The following is a 21,321-nucleotide window of genomic DNA, read 5'->3' on the forward strand; positions in this document are numbered from 1 at the left end:
ACCACAGGACCCGTATGTTGAGACTTCAGAGGGAATGACAACGTTGTGGGGTAATTAATCGTAACGTGTATTCTCCTGCCCTCCACAACTGGTTTTCGTTTGGCACGTTAGTTGCTTTTCCCAGAAGCCATACTGCTGAGGGGGAGGAAGAAAATCTGAGATTTTAGTTTGGAAGAAGACTTGAAGCTTCCAGAACTGGATGAGCATTTCTGAATATCCCCAGAGGCCCCGCCCTGTGACTCCCTTGGAAGGTTCTGCCATGCCCCACCCAATGGGCTGCTAGCATGGGGACATCCAGGTCTGCAGTCCAAATCCTGTCTCCTATGGGGAAGGGACCCTGTGGGAGTTGTGGCTCCTCTAGGAAACAAGTGGCTTGGACCCTTTCACTGTAGAAGACTCCTTACTAGTATAGAACCCAAGTAGGAGCAGCCTAATAAAGGGTTCTGTTTCATAAACAAAGGTGGAAGTTTCCTAAACAATGAGTTCAGTTTCATAAACAAAGGTGTCGTAAACTAGGGGCGGGGTTCCCATGGTTGCCAGGTAACACCAGTCAAGCTGCTGCCTTAAACCCTTCCGCTTGAGGGAGCAGCAGCGACTATGCATGTCGTGTCCCCGTTGTATGTCATGTCCCTGCTGTGTCTCTGGACCCCAGAGTTCCTCCTCACATCGCTGCAGTTGTGGCTGTGGATCCAGGCGACACCTATTTCACATTGGGCCCCAAATCGGATGGAGCTAAACCTCGATCCTGCTGAACCCACAGAGACGCTGTCTCCACACACTTCCTATCTCTCACCTGAACCATCCCACATACTCAGCCATCCCGGAGACCCCGGTGGTTTTGATTACGTGGAATCCTCACCTCCCTCTCAGGTGTTTGTTCCACCGCAGGAGCTGACTGACAATTTGCTTTCATTCCCCAACACAGATTCTGCTGGACAGCTACCTCCAGAGTCAGATCAGTTTCCTGCTTCTCATCAAGATGTACCAGACAAGTTAATACAAGAGGAGAAACACCCAGAGGCGATCCCAGTGGCAGGTGAGGATCACAACCAGTCCCAACTACTGCCTCATTCATTCAAAGGTGCAATTCAGACTATAGGTCTAGAAGAGGCCCCAGACCACCAGTCATTTGAGATACTTCTTGCACCTATAGACAATCAGAGTGTAACAACAGCATCATATGTTTCACGAGAGAACTTGGAGAATGATCTAGCTCAGCATCCGCACCTTGCTACGCTTATTGTTGAAACTGGAAACCCATTTACTGAACAGAAACAACCCATGCAGGATAGTTATCCATATCCAGACAGGCATATGGTTTATTCTGACAGCCAAACTTTGAAAACCAAAGGGAATGCAAATGAGCCTCCAGAGTCTGTAGAGCAAGTTATACCTTCTAAGTTCCACCTGGAGACCCATACTCAAAATACAGAGACTCCTGAGGAAGTCCAATCCTCTGTCACCCATCAAGACACACCAGCTCAACATGAATTTGTTAAGGAGGATGCTGAACCATCAGTGCATCAGGAAGCAAATGTTCCATTCCCAGATGAAAAAGAAATGCAGCCCTCAGTCCAGCCAGATTCCTTGATTCATCTTCCGGATGTGGAAACCATTACCACTCACAAGAACCGGCAGACCCAAGCCCAGCCCCCAAGAAGTCTAGAGGAAGAAGCATCTTTATCTTTCCAACAAGAGACACCAGATCTGACTTCAGAGCTTCCTGAGATCCCTGAACCTTCTGGAAGCCAGCTGGAAGTGCCAGAACAACCTTCAGAGTCTTTGGAAGAGGTTGGATCCCTATCTGTTCAACAGGAAACTTCAGCACCTGCTACAGATGAGAAGCCTTCTTCCGAGCAAGAGATCCCAGATGAGAATATACAGACTGCTCAAGAGGAGGAACCTTCTACAATCCAATTTGTGGACCAATCTCCGCTTCCAGAGCCACATGATGGGACTGTAGCTCAAACTTCAGTATATTATGAGATGCCAGTTCAAACGCCAAGTCAGCACCAAACTCAACATTCAGTGCACAGTAGTACAGCTCAACTTGGGAATCTGCAAAGCACAGTAACTGAAGAATCCACTGCTAAAGCTAAACACTCAAACTTCCCCCAAAAGAAAGAAGCTCCTGCTCCAAAACAAGCCCATATGGAATTTCAAGTACCTGTGGCTCTCCAACTTACCATGACTGTACAACCTACTGCTGAGTACGAATTTTCTCCAACAGTACAAACTGAACATTCTCCAGCTACTTCTCTAAAGAAGCATGATGTAGAGCTCCAACATCCAGACCAGATACAGGCTCCGAATCTAGTTATGACTGAAGTTGCAGTGAAACCTTTTGATTTGGAACTTACTTTAACTCCAGGATCCATTATGGAGGCTGAACCTTCTCCAACCATACAGAATACCCTCACCGACCCTCCACAGCTTATATCTCAAGCTCCAGTGTATTATGTGATGACAGTTCCAATGCCAAGTCAAGAACAAATTAATACTCGAACATCACAAGGGGTCACATTTCTACCTCTGGACATAGAGCTTTCCACAAATCCAGCAGCCAGTACAGAAATGGACTATTCTCCATCATCCCTGAAGTCTACTACTACAGCTTCTCCTCCCCTCCCTACCCTTCCTCTGCCTCCCCCTCCACTTTCCACTGTTCCTTCTCCTCCTCCCCCTCCTCCTCCTCCCCCCACTCTTCCTCCCCCTCTTCTTCCCCCTGCCCCTCCCACTCTTCTTCCTCTCACTCTTCCTCCTTCTCCTCCTCCTTCTCTTCCTCCCCCTCCCACTCTTTCTCCTCCCATTCTTCTTCCTTCAGTTCCTCCTTCTATTCCTCCTCCTCCCACTCTTTCTCCTTCTCCCCCTTCTCTTCTTCCTCCTCCTCATTCTGTTCCTTCTTTCCCCCCTCCTCTCCCTCCCCTTCCTCCTCTTCCCCCTCCCTCTTCTCCTTTTACTCATTTTCCTCCCTCTTCTCCTATTCCTCTTCTACCTCCCCTTTCCCCTCCTCCTCTTCTTCCTCCTCCTTCCTCTCCTCTTCCTCCATTTTCCTCTCCTCTTCCTTTTCTTCCTCCCCCTTCCCCTCCTCCTTCTCTTCTTCCTCCCCCTTCTCCTCTTCTTCCTCTTCTTCCTCCCCCTTCTCCTCTCCAGGTTCAGGCCCAACAGCCAAATCTGACTCCAAAACTTATTACAGAAGTTAACCTTTTTTCATCAGCAGAGTCAACCCCAAGTCATCCTCCAATTTTACCAACTACACAGGGTATATCTTCTGCAGCTCTTCCAAAGATCCCTGGGCATAGAATCACAATGCAACCTTTGGGTCTGGAATTGAACATGACTCAGTACTCTGTAACTCCTGTCACTGGAAAAGTGGTAACTATGCAAATTGGACAGCTGGCCCCTCCAAAAATCAATATATGTGAACTCTGTACATGCGAAGATCAGACAATGTTGTGTAATGGTCTCAACCCAGCCCAGAAGATCCGCCGAGTACCGGTGCCAGATCCCCATACCAAGAAGAAAATCTTCACTATGTTGTAAGCATCATCTTTCCTTTGTTCTAGGCATTCTTATCAACATGGCAACCTTTTTCTCAAGGTATTCCTGGGATATTCTCATCTCATCTCTTCTCTGACTTTCTCCTGTTATTTTTAGCTTTTAAGTTTCCCTTGTCCTCTTCCCCCTCCTTGTACTATATTCCTTCTCCAAGCTTTTGTGATTGCACTTTCTTTCTCCATATTTATTTCTTGCTCCATACCTTTGCATAACCCTTTCTCTCTTATTCTTACTCCACCTTCTTTACAACTTGTTTCAGTGATGATATTAGCACCATGTAGTACGAATAAAGTCTGGAGCCAGGCATGGTGGTTCACACCTGTAATCCTAGCTACTTAGGAGACTGAGATCTGAGGATCAAAGTTAAAGCCAGCCAGGGCACAAAAGGACACAACGATCTGAGACTCTTATCTCCAATTAACCTCTAGAAAATAAGAAGTGGGGTTTGGCTCAAGGGTAGGGCAGTAGCCTTGAACTGAAGAAAGAGCTCAGGGACAACGCCCAGGCCCAGGGTGGTAGTCTTGACCTGAAGAGCTCAGGGGACATGCACAGGTGGAGTTCAAGCTGTATGACCCACCAAAAAAAAAAGTAGGAGTTCAAGCCCCCCCACCAAAAAAAAAAGGAGTAAAGTCTGGCAAGAAATTAACTGGGTTTAAACTCAGGTCTTTCATTGATTAGTTTCTCAGGCCTGACAAATTATTTTAGCCCTGTGACTCAGTTTCCTCATGTGTAAAATGGAGATTATGCTAGTTACCATTTCACAGGACTGTCAATTTAGGCGAGTACACATATGTAATTCTTACCTCAGTTCCTAGAATACATATGAATATTAGCTGCTATTATTTAAACCCTTGGTTATGTTTAGAATCCATCTGTTTTTATCTAAATATAGATTTATTTTGGGCCAAACTGAAGGCTTAAGTCCTATGGTAGTCTGAGAAGTAGCATAATATATATAGAACACAAAATCATAGACAAGAAGAAATGAACCAGCATAAAAAGCAGATGACGTATAATGAAATACTAAAAGAGATGTAGCCTTCATAATCTGTAATCACTGGGTTGTAGAAGTTAATGAAAAAAATTACATGGATAAGCTAAAATTTTAAGCTGGAGCTTACAGAGTGAATATCATTGTTAAGTAGAGAGAAACCATGAAGTAGAGTCCAGACAAATGCATGGCTACTGTTACCATCAGGATGAAGTAGAACAGTCAGAAAAGAATTGAGGTTGGAAGCAATGAAAGACATAGTTAACACTTTCAGTATCAATTTTAGGGGTTTGAAACCACTAGAGCCTGGCTAAGTCTGAATTTTGAGGCCAGTCTGGGCTATATAGCAATACTCTGCCTCTTAAAAAAGCCTTAAAGTGGGGAGTGGGGGAGGCAGCAGGAGTTAGGCTTAGCGGTAGAGTGCTTGCCTAGCATGCACGAAGACTCGGGTTTGATTCCTCAGTACCATATACATAGAAAATGTTAGAAGTGGTGCTGTGGCTCAAGTGGTAGAGTGCTAGCTTTGAGAAAGTCCAAGGACAGTGCTCAGGCCCTGAGTTCAAGCCTCAGGACTGGCCACCCCTGCCCCCCAAAAGCCCTAAGAATTGGTGAATATAGCTCATTGATGCAGCACTTGCTTAGCACACAGAAGTTTCTTGGGTTCCATCTTTAGTACCACACACACATGCACACACAAATTCACAGAAGTATATGGGATAAGATGTGAATGTATGTAGCTTCTCTCAATCCTCTGTTACCTCCTTTGTATTAGACCACCTACAAGATAACCCTTTTCAGCATTTTGCTACCTGTCCTTCCTGCCAATTTCTTTCTTTTGCATTGTTTTCTCTGATGTGATAATACTTTATTCCATTGCTTTTCCCTAAATAACATGTCCAGGAGATCTTCCCATACTTGCATAATAGTTCCTCTAATTTCTGGTTTGTAATCTTCCTTTTTCTTCCTAGGATGTACTTCCTCCTAAGTGCCCTTCCTTCTGAAGATCACTTAGGCAAACTTTTAGTACTACCAGCTTGGTAATAGTGGTATATTTTTGCCCCTTCTCTTTTGTGGGAATCAGTTTAAACACAATGTTTTTTTTTTAGGGAAAAATATATTCAGAATAATGGGGTGGCATTACATTCACAAGAGATTAAACTGGAGATCGAATTTCCAGTGAAATGCCTTACCTTTTGCACCAATGGCCAGGCATTCTTTATCGTGAAACAAGGAAGTTTAAAGCTCTGGAACATAGAAAGGTGACGGTGGGTTTCACTTTATTTGATTATTTCCCATAGGGTTTCAGTGATTCAACTTATTCTGGCCTTTCTTTTCTTACTTGTTCAAATAAATGAACTATGTTTCTTCACAGAAATTTTCAAGGAAACTCTATTTCTTACTTGGAAGAAAATGTATGGAAAACATACCGTTGGGTTGGCAAATTGTAAGTATATTCATTCCAGATATGAATGCAAAGCCTGAACTGTAGGATCCTTTTTGTTCAATACTTCTGAAAAAGCATTTCCCACCACATCCCAAATCAACATGTATTGATTGAAATTTTGTGGTTATTTAAACCGTTAAATTTCTTGAGGAATGTGGGTATAGCACAGTGGTAGAGAACTTACCTTGCATGCATAAGTCCCTATGGCCAATATGAAAAACGATTTCAGCCAGGTGCCATTGGCTCACAACTGCAATCTAGCTAATCAGGTAGCTGATATATTGGAAGGATTATAGTTCAAAACCAGCATAGGCCTCAAAGTTCATGCAACTCTCTCTTAACCAAGAGAGAATTGTGCACCTGCCATCCCAAGCTACATAGGAGACCAAGGTAAAGAGGATTGTGCTTTGAGGCTATTTAGGACCAAAAAAAAGTACATGAGACTCCATATTTCCCAAAGGAAAAATGGATTCAGTGATGCATCCCTGTCATCCCAACAACTACAGGAAGCATAAAGTAGGCAGATTGCAAATCAGGCACACACCTGGGCAGGAAATGAGCCCCTATCTTAAAAATAACTATTGAGGCTGGGCACCAGTGACTTACGCCTGTAATCCTAGCTACTCAGAAGGCTGAGATCTGAGGATCATGGTTTGAAGCCAGAAAAGTCTATTCAGAAAAAGCTGGAAGTGGTACTGCGGCTCAAGTGATAGAGTGCTAGCTTTGAACACATAGAAGCTCAGGGGCACAGTGCTCAGGCACTTAGATCAAGCCCCATGACTACCTCCCTTCCCCCCCCTACATACACAAAGAATAAGTGACCTGTGAAAAATCAGAGTTTAAACCCCAGTATTACATAAACAAAGGTAGACTTTCATGGACTCTCTGAAATGCATGCAAGACACAATATTTGTTTTCTACTATATAAGTAGTATATGATTACCTACTTAATAGATAAATAACAAGTATAGTAGAAACAAACTATCCTTCTAGATATTTTCCTATGCATTTGCTTATAAACATATTCATTACATAAATGGTAACACCCTGTGACTTGTGCTTCACTTTATGAAGCATCATGCTTCTTTCTTCCTTTGTACAAGATTATCCTATTCACTGAAAATTTTGCCTAACATTCCATAATGTCATTAATTTATTATTTAATAATTTTTCTGTTGTTGCATTCATGGCTACAATGAACATACCTATATATACTTCTTTTGGAAGCTGGCCGAGTCATTCTATAGAATAGTGATCTAGAAATGGTATTGTTAGAATGGATACTGTGATGGTAGGCAGGAAATGTTAATTTCCCTAAAAATTTGTGCCAGTCTACACTGCAGGTCACAAAATATGACAGCTTTCAATTTTCCATACTTTTCTACCACTCAGTGTTCTCAAACTGTTTGAAATAACCTTTTTGTCTTCCAGAATTCTCAGTGAAAATCGCCTGACTGAATTACATAAGGATTCATTTGAAGGCCTACTATCCCTCGAGTATTTGTAAGTTATTCAGTCCAGCGTTTTGTGAGTGTATTATGTGTGAAATGCATAGGAGTTCAAACTTGATCATTACTAAAATCTAATCCAGCAATAATTTTTCTGCAGTTGTATAAGTCTGTAAGTCTGTGTGCATCTCAGCCCATCTCTAACATTAAATACTTTACATATATTATCAGCTTAAGGTATGTTAATCATTTAAATTGCCCTTGCTAAGAAAAATGTTGATAAGACCTGAACAGCTGGGTAGCAGTTGCTCATATCTAACTGCAAAGGAGGCTGAGGTCTGAGGATCACCGTTCAAAGCCAGCCTGGGAAAGAATTGCAGAAAAACACCACTGAAAGTAGAGGTTTGGCTCAAGTGTTAGAATGCCAGCCTTGACCAGAGAAAGCTAAGGGAAGGTAAGGCTCTCAGTTTTCAAGCAAGGCTCTGAGCTCAAGTCCCAGGTCTGGCACAACAAAAGAAAAAAAAACATGTACAGCATTGATGGACTATGACATACATACAAAGACTAAAATATGTATTATTTGGCCTTTACAATAGAGATTTGAAAAAGTGGGATTTGTAGGATAAAAAGAAGTAAAGCTGCATAAAGAAGGAAATCTAACTACCTACATTAATTTGAATATCATAAACCTAGAAAGTTTTCAGTTTTTTTTGGTATTGATACCCAGAGCTTAATCTCAAGACCTCACTAGGCTTTTGTGCTCATGGCTAGCAATCTACCATTTGCGCCACTCCTCTACTTGAACTTCAGTTATCTAGATAATTGAATCTCTTAAGGTTTTTTTTGCCCAGGCTAACTTCAAACTGAGATCTTCATATCTCAACCTTCTGAGTAGCTAGGATTAGAGGTGTAAACCACCAGTGCCTGAGTATTTTCACAATTTAATCTGAATTAAATTAACATTTAAATATTAAATAATGAAACAGATCAATTACATAAATAATATCGAGATCATTATGCTACAGGAAGCTAGACTGATAGTAGGGATTTCAATGCAAGAATTGTTATATGCATGTTGAAAATAGATATTTGAAGCTGGTAGTGGTATTGTAGGCCTGAAATCCCACCATTCAGCAGTTGGGGGCAGGAGACTCAAGAGTTGGCAGCCAGCTGGGCTTTATGGCAAGACTCTCCCTTAAAACATCACCCATCAAAACACCAATTGAAGTGATGCTTAAGTGTAGTATATAGAAATGTTAATCATAAGTATATCAGAAATTTTCCTAATATTCTTTTAGAAAGTTGTGACCCTAGCTGGCCACAAACTCCAGATCTTCTTTCCTCTGACTTCCAAGAAGCTGAAATTACAGGTATATGCACCATATCCAATGCCCTAACTCTTCACTAATTACAGAATAAAAATTTCAATAGCTTTGTTGCTAAGGAAGGAATACTTGAATAAGTATTTCTATTTAAAGATAGAGTTCTGTGTTCTTTCACTAATGTACTATGTTTATGGTAGTTAGCTTATTAATTTAATGATTTTTTTCAGAAATAGAGGTAGAGCTAGGTGCCAGTGACTCATATCCTAACCACTCATGAGGCTGAGATCTGAGGATCACAGTTCCTAGCCATACTAAGTAGGAAAGTTCCATGAGACCCTTATTTTCAGTTAATCACCAAAAAATCTGGAGCTGTGGCTCAAGTGGTTTAGGGCAAGCCTTGAGCACAAAAACTTAGAAACATTGTCCAGACCTTCAGTTCAAGCCCCAGAACCCCCACCCCCCAAAAAAAGAAAGAAAAGAAAAGCAGGGTGCAGAGCATCGGTGGCTCACACCTGTCATCTTAGCTACTCAGGAAGCTGAGATTGATTAGAGGATCAAAACCTGCTTTGGTAGAAAAGTAACTAACAAGTGGAAATGTGGTAGAGTACTACTTTGAGCAAAAAAGCCAAGTGAGACTGTGAGGCCCTGGGTTCCAGTCAATACCAATACATACTCGCACACACATTAAAGGTAATGGATAAACTGGGCGCGGTGGTTCACACCTGTAATCCTAGCTACTCTGGAGGCTAAGATCTGAGGATTACGATTCAAAGCCAGCCCGGGCACTAAAGTCCCTGAGACTCTTATCTCCAATTAACTACCAGAAAACTGAAAGTAGCCCTGCGGCTCAAGGGGTAGGGCAGTAGCCTTGAGCTGAAAAGCTCAGGGACAATGCCCGGGCCCAGAGTTAAAGCCCCATGACCGACAAGGAAAAAAAATAATAAATGAAGGAGCTTGAATGCTGTCAGAATAGTGTGCAACTATGAAAAGGAACAGAGAAACCTGTTGGGGAAGTGTGATGATGGAGAGTGGTGAGAATATTGTAAGCATGTGTGGAAATGTAACAACTTTCCCATGTAACTAATATAAGCAGAGAAAAAAAAAAAGAAAACAGAAGGTAATGGATATGGATGCTAGGAGGTATAAATTGTGACTAGAGCACGGGGGAAAATACCTCAAACTGTTAGTGATAATGTTGCCAGTGTGATGCTGTTGACCCTGAAGGGACGCTGGAACTCAGATAGGCAACCTGTGGAGAATATGCTGAACTTGGGAGGAGAGCAAGGGAAAACAAAAGACATAAAAAAAATGTTTGAGAAATGCCAGAACATCTAAAAAGAACAAGAGGAGGGAGAGTAGGAGACTGGAACTGGCCCTTCTAGGGCTTTGATTGCAAAGCAAAGAAGCTGAGATGGGGAATCCTGTTAATCAGAGCCATGCTCTAAGACAATCTTGAGCCTGCTGTGGCAGCACCTGGAAAACTTGATAGAAGTTGGTTCTAGACACCACTCCCAGAGTTATTGATTCAATAAGTCTGAGGCAGGGCTGAGAATTTGCATCTTCAAACCTTCCCAGGTACCCTGTGTGGTAATCATGTTGACTGATCCAGCACTCAGTAGGCTAAGGCAAGAGGATCTTTTGTGTGTGCATATTCCAGTCCTAAAACTAGAACTCAGGGCTTAAGATCTGTCCTTGACCTTCCTTCAGTCAATGCTCTACCACTCAAACCTCAGCTTTACTTCCAGCTTTTTTGGTAGTTTAGTGGAGTTGAGTCTCATAGCTTTTCCAGCCCAAGCTGGCTTTGAACCACAGTCCTCAGACCTCAATTTCCTGTGTAGCTAGGATTACAGGTATGTGCCACCTCTGTCCAGCAAGCAGGAGGATCTTGAGTTGCCAGCTGGCTGCACTATATATTGGAACACTGTCTCAAAATAATAGTAGTAGTAGTAGTAGTAATAATAATAATAATGAGAAGAAGAAGAAGGAGGAGGCGAAGAAGAAGAGGAGGAGGAAGAGAAGGAGAAAGAGAAGGAGAGCCTCTATCAGGCAGGAGGATCTTGAGTTGCAGGCTGCTGCTTTATATGTTGGAACACTACCTCAAAAGAAGAAGAAAGAGGAGGAGGAGGAGGAGAAAAAGAAGAAGAAGAAGAAGAAGAAGAAGAAGAAGAAGAAGAAGAAGAAGAAGAAGAAGAAGAAGAAGAAGAAGAAGAAGAAGAAAGAAGAACAGGAAGAAGAGGAGGAAGAAGAGGAGGAAGAAGAAGAGGAGAGGGGAGGGGGAGGAGGAGGAGGGGGAAAGGGGAGAAGGAAGAGGAGGGGGAGGAGGAGGAAGAGGAGAAGAAGGAGAAGGAGGAGAAAGAGGAGAAGAAGGAGAAGGAGAAGGAGGAGAAGAAAAAGCAGCAGCAGTAGCCTTCGTCAACAGCAGCAACAGTAGCAACAGCAGCATCAACATCATCATGGGCATGTTAGGTTAGACCTATAATTTCAGCACTAAGGAGGCTAAAGCAAGAAGATAAAAAATTTGAGGCTTGGCCAGGAGCATAGCTAAGTGATAGAATGCTCAAGTAGCACGCACAAAGCCCTGGGTTCAATTCCTCAGTACCACATACACAGAAAAAGCCATAAGTGGTGCTGTGCTTCAAGTGGTAGAGCTCTAGCCTTGAGAAAGCCCAAGGATAGTGCTCAGGCCCCGAATTCAAGACCCAGGACTGACAAAAAAATTGGCACTAATGGCTCAAATCTTTTATCATAGCTACTCAGGAGACTGAGATCTGAGGTTTGAGTTCGAAGCCAGCCTGAGCAGGAAAGTCTGTGAGATTCGTATCTCCAATTAATCACAGAAAAAGCCATAAGTGGTGCTGTAGTTCAGGGGTGAAGCAAAAGGAGCTCAGGGACAATGCGCAGGCCCAGGTTCAAGCCCCAGGACTGGCACCAAAAAAATTTTTTTGAGGCCAATCTGAGCTACGTGCCAACCAAGAATCTGTTTCCAAAAAAAAACAAAACAACTGTTCCTAAGTAATGCTAATCTTTGAGAACTACTCCTGGAGTGTCTATCTGTTAAAGGTATTCAGAATTGATAAGGAGTAAGATGAGAGGTGGATACTACTCAGGATAGTTGTACTTATCCAGGGGAAAAGGAAGGGACCAACTAGAATCAGTGGAAAGAAGGGAATCAGTAGTAGTCAAAAACGGATGCTATCAAATAAAAATCCTACTCTGGAATTTTTGCATTTCTAATGCTGTACACTGGAGCAATTTCACTCAAGAAACCGTAAGTTCATATGAACCCCAAATAAATTCTATTAATACAGAAAGCATAATTCAGAATTGATTCACAGTCAGATATTAGAGGAGTAAATGCCTTTCAGAAGTTATGAAGGGACTTTTTTTTTTATTCTGGTATTGAAGTGCCTTAGAAAAACACAAACCGAGACCAGGAGTTTGGCCTATTGGAAGAGTGCTTACCTAGCATGCACAAAGACCTGTGTTCAATTCCTTGGTACCACATGTGTAGAAAAAGCCGGAAGTGGTGCTGTGGCTCCAGTAGTAGAGCTTTGGCCTTGATAAAGCCCAAGGACAGTGCTCAGACTCTGAGTTCAAGCCCCCAGAATTGGAAAAAGAAAAACATAAACCATGAAGGTCTATCTATCTCCACACTATGTTGAGAATATGTCTTTTACCACTAGAAATTACATATCATGCTTAAAACTTTGAACTCATAATCTTGAATTTGATAAGAATGCAAGAGAATCACCTAATAATTCTTCTGCTCTCTGGAAAACCTATCAAGAACATAGTTGCATGTTTTATTGATGAAGTTCTTAAGGGTGAAATTCTTACACATGGGCAGAATTAGAGGCTCTTTGAAGATGATATATAACTCCAGAGGTTCAGAACATAGAGACTGTTTAATATTATAAATCTAAAATTATTCTATTTACTTCTTTTAATCATATATCTAGTAACTAATCAGTGCAACATTTCCCTTTTATATTTTCTAGAGATCTGTCCTGTAATAAAATACAGTCTATTGAAAGACGCACATTTGAACCACTACCATTTCTGAAGTTTTTGTAAGTTGCAAATGTGACTTTCTTATATCTAGAATCTTACTATTCATTTTGAAGTATAAATTTTTGCTAGTAGAAAGTTACTGAAATTAAGGTGGGCACAGTGACTCAAGTCTGTAAATCTTGCCTACTTAGGATGCATGAAACGGAAGATTATGGTTGGAGGCATACTTGTTCTAAAAAGGTTTGTTAAGAGTCCATCTCAACCAATGCCTAGGTTCCTGTCATCCCAGTTGTCCAGGGAAACATAAATAGGAGGATTACAGTCCAAACTGACCCACACAAAGAATGAAGCCCTATTTCAAAACTAACCAATGCAGCCAGGCATTGGTGATTCACGCCTGTAATCCTAGCTCCTCAGGAAGCTGAGATCTAAGGATCATCATTCAAAGCCAGCCCTGGCAAGAAAGTCTGTGAGATTCCTATCTCTGTTACACCAGAAAGCTGGAAGCAGAACTATGGCTCAAGTGGTAGAGTGCTAGCCTTGAGCAAGAAAGCTCAGGGAACAGCGCCAGGTCCTGAATTCAAGACCCAGGACTGGCATTAAAAACAAACAATGCAAAAGGGCCTGGCAGAATAGTCAAAGTAGTAGAAAACCTGCCTATCCCCCACAAGGCTCTGAGTTTGAAACTCTATTATTGCAAAAATAAAAATCAAAAAGTTACATAGCAGATCCTTTCTGTCTCTGGCAAGGATGAGTGATCAAATCAGTATAAGTCAGAAAACCATTCCAGAGCAAGTCACAGTCTGTAATTTTAGACCCTGAGAAAGTTTGGTAACTGTAGCGGATATCAGATACCAGGGGTAAAGAGAACAAACCTCTTCAGAAAAGAATTGTCCAACCTCAAATGTCAATAGCACTGAAATTATGAAACCCCATTCTGGAGTTGTAAAGTTCATTTGCCATAAGTAATGATTGAGCATGAACTATTTTGTATCTCATATAATATACTTGTAAACACGAAACACGAAAGTATAAATCATAATCCAGGAAGTTTAATCTATAGAGAAATTGAGGTTATGATTTATCATATGTAAATTAGAAACACTATGAAATGCCAAATGTTCTGAAAAGAGTATCTCTGGCTTATGTCTTTTTTTTTTTTTTTAAGAAATCTTGGTTGCAATTTACTCACAGAACTGGGCTTTGGAACATTTCAGACATGGCATGGATTGCAGTTTTTACATCAGTTGTAAGTGAAATAGAAAATAAATATGTAAAATAAAACCTTACTGATATGTTACAAACCTCATACCTTAGTTGTGCGTGTCATCCTAGCTGAGTAGGATGTTGAGATGGAAAGGATTATTATTTTAGGCCAGCCAGGGCAGACATGTTGATGAGACACAATCTAAATAGAAAGATGATACACACCTGTCATCCCAGTTATGACAGGAAACATAAATAGGTGGATTATGGTCCAAAATAATGTTCCTAGGAGGAAAGTAGCATCTGTGTCAAAAATATATAGTCAAAAAAGGGCTGGAGGGCCTGAAGTGTGGCTTAGTGGTAGAGTGCTTGTTTAGCATGCATGAAGCCCTGGGTTTGATTCCTAGGTACCACAGAAAAAGTCAAAAGTGCTACTGTGGCTCAACTGATAAGAGCACTAGCCTTGAGAAAGCCTAAGGACAGTACTCAGGCCCTGAGTTCAAGCCCCCAAACTGGAGGGCAGAGTAGAGCATAGCTCAGCAGCAGATCATCTGCCTACCAAGTACAAGACCTCGAGTTCAAACTTTTCAGTTCTGCAAAAAAGAAGATGTCCTTTGGGGTGATCCATGTTTACAGTTAAAAAAAAAAACTATTCAAAACCCTCTTGGCTACATTCTAATTCCCCCCTTTCTTTCTCTCTCTGTCTCTCTGTCTCTCTGTCTCTCTGTCTGTCTCTTTGTCTGTCTGTCTGTCTGTCTGTCTGCCTGTCTCTCTCTCTGTCTCTGTCTCTCTGTCTCTGTGTCTCTCTCTCGCTCTCTAGCTCTCTCTCATCCTGGGGCTTGAACTCAGAGACTGGGCACTGTCCTTGGGCTTTCTCAATGCAAGTGCTTTACCACTTAAGCCACAGCACCACTTCCAGCTTTTTCTGGGTATGTGCTACTGAGGAATTGAACCCAGGGCTTTGTGCATGCTAGGCGAGCACTCTACCAGTAGGCCATGCTCCCAACCCACATTTTCTCTTTTCTTCCTCTTCCCATTAACACTCCTTCAATACCTACATTTATTAGATGTTTATATTTCAGGTACTATATTAAGTGTTTATACAAGTGAGTATTATGCTGAAAGTGCTAGAAATAAAATGTTTGGCACATAGTAAATATAATATATATAATATATTTTCATTTTTCCCCAAATGCTTACATTGTTGATATTATTATCTCCATTTTACAAGAAAATTTAAACTTAGAGGGTGAGGAATTGTGAAGGTTCCTATGGCAGGCTTCTGTCTCCTAAGTGGCAGAAACACTTGGGGGCTATGCAGATTATCTTCACTGCAGCTTCCGTTCCCTTGTAATATTACTCACTGATGACCACTTGGCTTTTTTTGTGAACAGATGATGTAATCCCAGTGTCAGTCGGAGAAAGGCCATCTCCTTAAGCAGAAAGGCTGAGATCATGGGCAATGAGGCTATGAATGAGCTGTTGAGGAGTAACAAACTTTGCTAAGTTGCCTAGTTTTACATTCATTCTTGATGGCTTGGGAATGGGAATGGGTGGCAAGCAGAGGTGGAGAAGCTCATTTGTACTAAGTTTTACCACTTGATCCACATCATCAGCCCCCTTTTGAGATATGGCCTTGCTTTATACCTAGGGGAGTCTGAAATTTGATCTTCCTATTTGTGCTTAGCCTTACTGCAAGAATGACAGGTGTGAGCCATTGTACTCAGCCCTTGTGTTGCCACCGAAGTTTAGGATGACAGGCATGTATCATCTCAAAAAATCATTGGAGGAGATAAATCTCATGAACTTCATTGCCTAGGCTAGCTTCAAAGGAAGATTCCCCGTGTCTCTTTCCCAGTAGCTAAGTCCTGGGGCTTGAACTCAAAGCCTGGGCACTGAACTTGGGCTTTCCTCAAGGTCTAGTGCTCTACCACCTGAGCCACAGCACCACTTCTTTTTTTGTTTTTTGTTTTTCCATATATGTGGTATCCAAGTCTTCATGCATGCTAGGCAAGCACTCTTACCACTAGGCCAAACTCCCGGCCACAACTTTCTTTACAATGTTAATTACACATTACATTTTGTGTCCATCAGCGTAGACTTATAAATTTTGCTTTAAAGTAATTAATTTAAATCATGGAATCGAAAAAGGAGTTATAAACAAAAATACATCATTGTTAATTTCACTGGTGTTCTTTATTTCAGCCTTTTGGATTAATTTTTCTTTTTGTGGGTCCTGGGGCTTGAACTTGGCCTGGGCACTGTCCCTGAGCTCTTCAGCTCAAGGCTACCCCCTACCCTTGGGCCTGGGCGTTGTCCCTGAGCTTTTCAGATCAAGGCTACCACACTACCCTTGAGTCAAGCCCCACTTCCTGTTTTCTAGAGGTTAATCCGAGAGAAGAGTTTTCAGGTCCTTTTGTGCTTGAGCTGGCTTTGAACCTTGATCCTCAGATCTCAGCCTCCTGAGTAGCTAAGATTACAAGCTTGAGCCACTGCACTCAGCTTGCATTAAATTTTATGTGATAAGCAAATTTATGACTGTAATTCCCAGTTACTTGAGAGGTAGGAGGTAGGCGGAGTGCTTGAGCCTGTGCTAGATTGCAAAGCTCTGTCTCAAAGCAGAGATAGATGATGGCTAGATAATAGAGAATGACTATCCATTTTACTGATAGATAAGAAGGATGATATTGACTGATATGTAAGCAGGATGATATTTATGCAACAAACACTTGTTAAATATTTACAAATTTGAGGCACTATGCTAGGCACTGGACTGAAAATAACAAGAAAATGTGGGCCCTGAACTCATGACAAGTGCACAAATGATTGTAAGGCAATAAAGGCTGTGATGTGACTGAAAAATATAGGTGGGAATATGTGCTAGAGATGCAGCTTTATCTAGCTCAAAACCAAATAAGTGGTCCTACTTTCTCCTTAACTGAGTGAATTGGACCATGAATTATTTTAAATTTCTGAAGATACCATGAATCATTTTATATTTCTGAAAGATACAGTGAAGGCTCACTTGTCAGTGCTGTCACCTTTAAAGCTTTTGACCTGAAAGTTCTTCAGCATATTTTTTTGGTCTGCTATTCTTTTTCTATTCCTAGTTCCTCTTTCTCTTCTCTACATTATTTTCATCATTCCTGGATGATCACACAGGAAGTCTGACTTACGGATTCGAAGTATGGCTTATAGTAAAGACAGAAAATGATTTTTAAACTATTTTATACCTCCAAATGAGCTTTCCATGCAGTCTGAAGGATATTGAAAATACTGATAATTTTGATTCCCTGCATTTTTCAGAATTCTCAGTCGTAACCCTCTGACAGCAGTTGAAGATTCCTATCTTTTTAAATTGCCAGCATTAAAATATCTGTAAGTATTGAGGTAACCTTAAAAGTCTTGAGATGATTCTGTTTTTTTATTACTTTCCTCAAAGATTAAGTATTTTGCATTGCATCTAATAAAATCATAATTTTAGTAAATAGGTAATTTAAAAACATACTGTTGGCAAAGGAAAGAACTAAGAAAATATGTGTAATAGACCAGTCAGAAGGAAGAACACATATAGAACTACTTATTACAGAAAGCTAAGAAGAATCAGGTACATTATTTTATTTATTTTATTTTATTTTTTTGCCAGTCCTGGGCCTTGAACTCAGGGCCTGAATACCATCCTTGGGCTTTTTCCTCAAGGCTAGCACTCTGCCACTTGAGCCACTGTACCATTTCTGGCTTTTTCTATGTATGTGGTACTGAGGAATTGAACCCGGGTCTTCGTGCATACTAGGCAAGCACTCTACCACTAGGCCAAAGTCCCAGCCCTTCAGGCACACTATTTTAAAAAGAAAAAAAAACAACCCAGATGCCTGTGACTCATACCTGTAATCTTACCTACTTAGGAGGCTGAGATCAAGGGTTCACAGTTGGAAGCCAGCTTGGGCAGGACACTGTGAGACTCTTATTTCCAATACACTACTTTAAAAAGCCAGAAGTAGCCCTTTGGCTCAAGTGGTAGAATACTTGCCTTGAGCAAAAGAAACTCACGGAGAGCACCCAGGCCCAGCCCAGAGTTGAACAGGCCCAGAGTTCAAGCCCCAGGACTGGCAGAGTGGTAGAGTTCTTGCCTACCATGCACGAAGCCCTGGGCTCTATTCCTTGGTACCACATACACAGAAAAAGCCAGAAATGGTGTTGTGACTCAAGTGGTAGAGTGCTACCATTGAGCAAAAAAAGCTCAGGAACAGTGTCCAGGCTCTGAGTTCAAGCTCCAAGACTGGCAACAAAAATAAAAAAAAAAAAAGGAAGAGGGGGTGGAGGAAGAAAGAAAGAAAGAAAGAAACGCAATAAGTAAATGAGAAGTAAGGTAATAGTTTTTAAAAGAAAGATACAAGTTCTATAGAAGGCCAGGCCATTACTTTGATGATTCAAACCTTAAATTCAAATCTCTTCAGTAACAACCCACAGAAATTAACTTCTGTGTCAAATTCTTGAGATGGCTTGCTTTATAGGGAAGTCAAAAGTAAAGCAATCATATGTCATTGAACTGTCTTTTTAAGAACACAATACTTGTATTGGGTTCATTATAAATGTCTGCCTTTTCTCTTTCAGAGATATGGGAACAACACAAGTGCAACTTTCAACAATTGAGAATGTCCTCATGTTGACCCTTGAATTGGAAAAACTGTAAGTTAATTATTTTTATTTTTGGCAGTTGTAGAGCTTATACTCAGGGTCTGGGCGCTGTCTCTGAGCTCTTTTGCTCAAGGCTAGCACTGTACCACTTTGAACCACAGCTCCACTTCCCGTTTTTGAGTGGTAAATTGGAGATAAGAGTTTCTTGGGGACTTTTCTGCCTGAGCTGGCTTTGAACCATGGTCCTCAGATCTCAGCCACCAGCACCCATATGTAAGTTGATTTTTTTTTAAGATTTCTATCACTTCATTTTTTTTAGGTTTCTTAAAAAATAAACACTCCTTTTAAGTATACTGTTTGGTGGGTTTGCATAGATCACCATGTAACCACTGCCACATTTCTAATACTGAATACACCTGTCACCCACAAAAGGCCACTTAGTCACTCCATTCTTCCCATCACCAGCCCTGGGAAACCTCCAAACCTATTTCTTTTTTTTTTCTTCCTAGTCCCGGGGCTTGAACTCAGGGCCTGAGCACTGTCCTTGGGCTTTCCTCAAGGTTTAGTGCTCTACCACTTGAGCCAGAGCACCACTTGTGGCTTTTCTAAGTGTGTGGTACCAAGGAATCAAACATGGGTCTTTGTGCATGATAGGCAAGCACTTTACCACTAGGCCAAACTCCTGGCTCCTCCAAACATATTTCTATCCCTACAGTTCTACCTTTTCTAAAACATCTTATAAATGAAATCACAGAGTGTGTAGCCTTTTGAATTTGACTGCTGTCACTTGGCATAACCCTTAGCGAGTCTACAGGTGGCACATGAGAATGTAACTGCTCCATATTTCCCCCTGACACTTCTATGCTATTTTTAAATTTTTTTAGCCTTTTTTTTTGCCAGTCCAGGGCTTGAGCTCAGGGCCTGAGCACTGTCCTTGGATTTTCTCAAGGATAGAGCTCTTCCACTTGAGCCTCAGCACCACCTCTGGCTTTTTTCTATGTATGTGGTACCGAGGAATCGAACCCGGGTCTTCATGCATGCAAGGCAAGCACTTTAACCACTAGGCCAAACTCCCGGCCCCCCCTTTTTTTTTTTGATCCATGGAGAAGCTTGAATTCTGGGCCTGAGGGCTATCCCTGAGCTCTTTAGCTCAAGGCTAGCACTCTACCACTTGAGCTACAGTGCCATTTCTGGTTTTCTGGTAGTTAATTGGAGATGAGTCTCACAGAAGCTGGGTGCCAGTGGCTCACATCTATAATCCTAGCTACTCAGGAGACTGAGATCTGAGGATGGCAGTTCAAAGCCAGGCATGAAAATCCTTGAGACTTTTTTTCTTTTTTATGCCTGGTCTGGCTTTGAACCATGATCCTCAGATCTCAGCCTCTTGTTGGTGGTGTGAACCACCAATACCTGGCTTTTTTAGCTTTTTGACTAATAAGAATGTAGTAGTGTCTTGTTGTGGTATTAATTTGCTTTTCATTAAAAGCCGACAATGTTGAATGACAGCGGGCAAATTTCTTCTTTATTGATGCATCTATTGGAATGTGTACTCATATGTTGATTGGATATTTGTCTTATAAGTTTTAAATGTGCTTCATATACTCTGCATACAAATTCTTCCCCTCAGATATTTGTGCTTCTAAATATCTCCTCTTGCCTTTTCATTTTGTGATTTGTCTACTTAAGATTTTTAAATTTTGTTAAACTTTTAACTTAGTACAATTGTCTTATATGGTTTGTGCTTATAGTGTCTGGTTTACCTAAGAAAACCTAGTGCCTACGAACACACTGGTGCTGAGTATGGTGATGCATATCCGTAATTTCAGCTATTTCAGAGTCAGAGATCAGGAGGACTACAGTATGAGCCAACCTTGGGCAAAAGTCAGAGAGACTCTAGTCCAAGTGATATGAGAGGCCTAAGAACGCAGACCTTGTCAAACAAAGGGCCCAAGCAAAGCATGAGACCCTCCCAGAAAAAGAAGGGTGGGTGGGCGACTTGGCTCAGTGAGCACCTCCTAGCAAGCACCAGGGACTTAATTCAAAACCCTTCTACTAGCAAAACAACAACAACAACCACAAAAGAAAACCTCTTAATTCAGCATTTTCCCCCTCTGTGTTTTGTTTTCAGAAGTTACATACTTTCATTTAGGCCTAAGATTCATTTTTAATTTTATGTATAGTAAGTGTATTTTACCTTTTGAAAGTCTAGAAAACATTTCTATAAGTTCTCTGTCTTGAAAGTTGTACCACATCAGCTACAATATGGCAACCTAGAGAGAAGTAAGTATGTTTCAGGACTATAGATTGCACCATGTCAGTGTGGGAAAAGGACCCTTATTGCACTCTTATCCAATCGCTTCTATCAGCTATTGACTAACTCCCCCATATTGTCAAATCTATTGGTTTCTGCTCTGGTCTCATCTCTCTCAACCTCCCACAGTACTTGAGTCACCTTCCCAAGTCAGCCAAGTACCTTCATCTGGATAGTCAAAGTCCTTGTCACTAACTAGTCTTCTCACTTGCCCACAAAACTACGTCTCCCCTTATTTTCTTTGTTTCTTTCCAATTTTTTCTCTCTCCCTACATATTTCCCTCTCTCCTCTTACCATTATTTTATTATTTGTTTCTATTTGAAGATAGGAACACACTATATAGCACAAGCTTCCCTTAAATTTGCACTCTTCCTGCTTTAGCATCCTA

At 41.4% G+C, this 21,321-nt stretch overlaps 1 protein-coding gene across 2 annotated transcripts in view; it reads left to right on the forward strand.

The window, feature by feature from the left end:
* The first annotated feature begins 563 nt into the window (after positions 1 to 563).
* Positions 564 to 21,321, forward strand: part of LOC150051227 (leucine-rich repeat-containing protein 37A2-like) — a 35,950-nt gene continuing 15,192 nt past the window's right edge. The window contains exons 1-7 of one of the 2 annotated variants that reach the window (XM_090350023.1): positions 564 to 3,539; positions 5,922 to 5,993; positions 7,425 to 7,496; positions 12,765 to 12,836; positions 13,946 to 14,026; positions 17,290 to 17,361; positions 18,598 to 18,672. In XM_090350023.1, coding sequence (XP_090206149.1) covers positions 598 to 3,539; positions 5,922 to 5,993; positions 7,425 to 7,496; positions 12,765 to 12,836; positions 13,946 to 14,026; positions 17,290 to 17,361; positions 18,598 to 18,672 — 3,386 coding nt within the window. In that variant the 5' untranslated portion in view covers positions 564 to 597. The remainder of the gene's footprint in view (positions 3,540 to 5,921; positions 5,994 to 7,424; positions 7,497 to 12,764; positions 12,837 to 13,945; positions 14,027 to 17,289; positions 17,362 to 18,597; positions 18,673 to 21,321) is intronic. The other variant, XM_090350024.1, reaches the window with a different exon arrangement.

This window comes from Megascapheus bottae, chromosome 17 (assembly GCF_031878675.1).
Source record: "Megascapheus bottae isolate mThoBot1 chromosome 17, mThoBot2.hap1, whole genome shotgun sequence".
Lineage (NCBI taxonomy): Eukaryota > Metazoa > Chordata > Mammalia > Rodentia > Geomyidae > Megascapheus > Megascapheus bottae.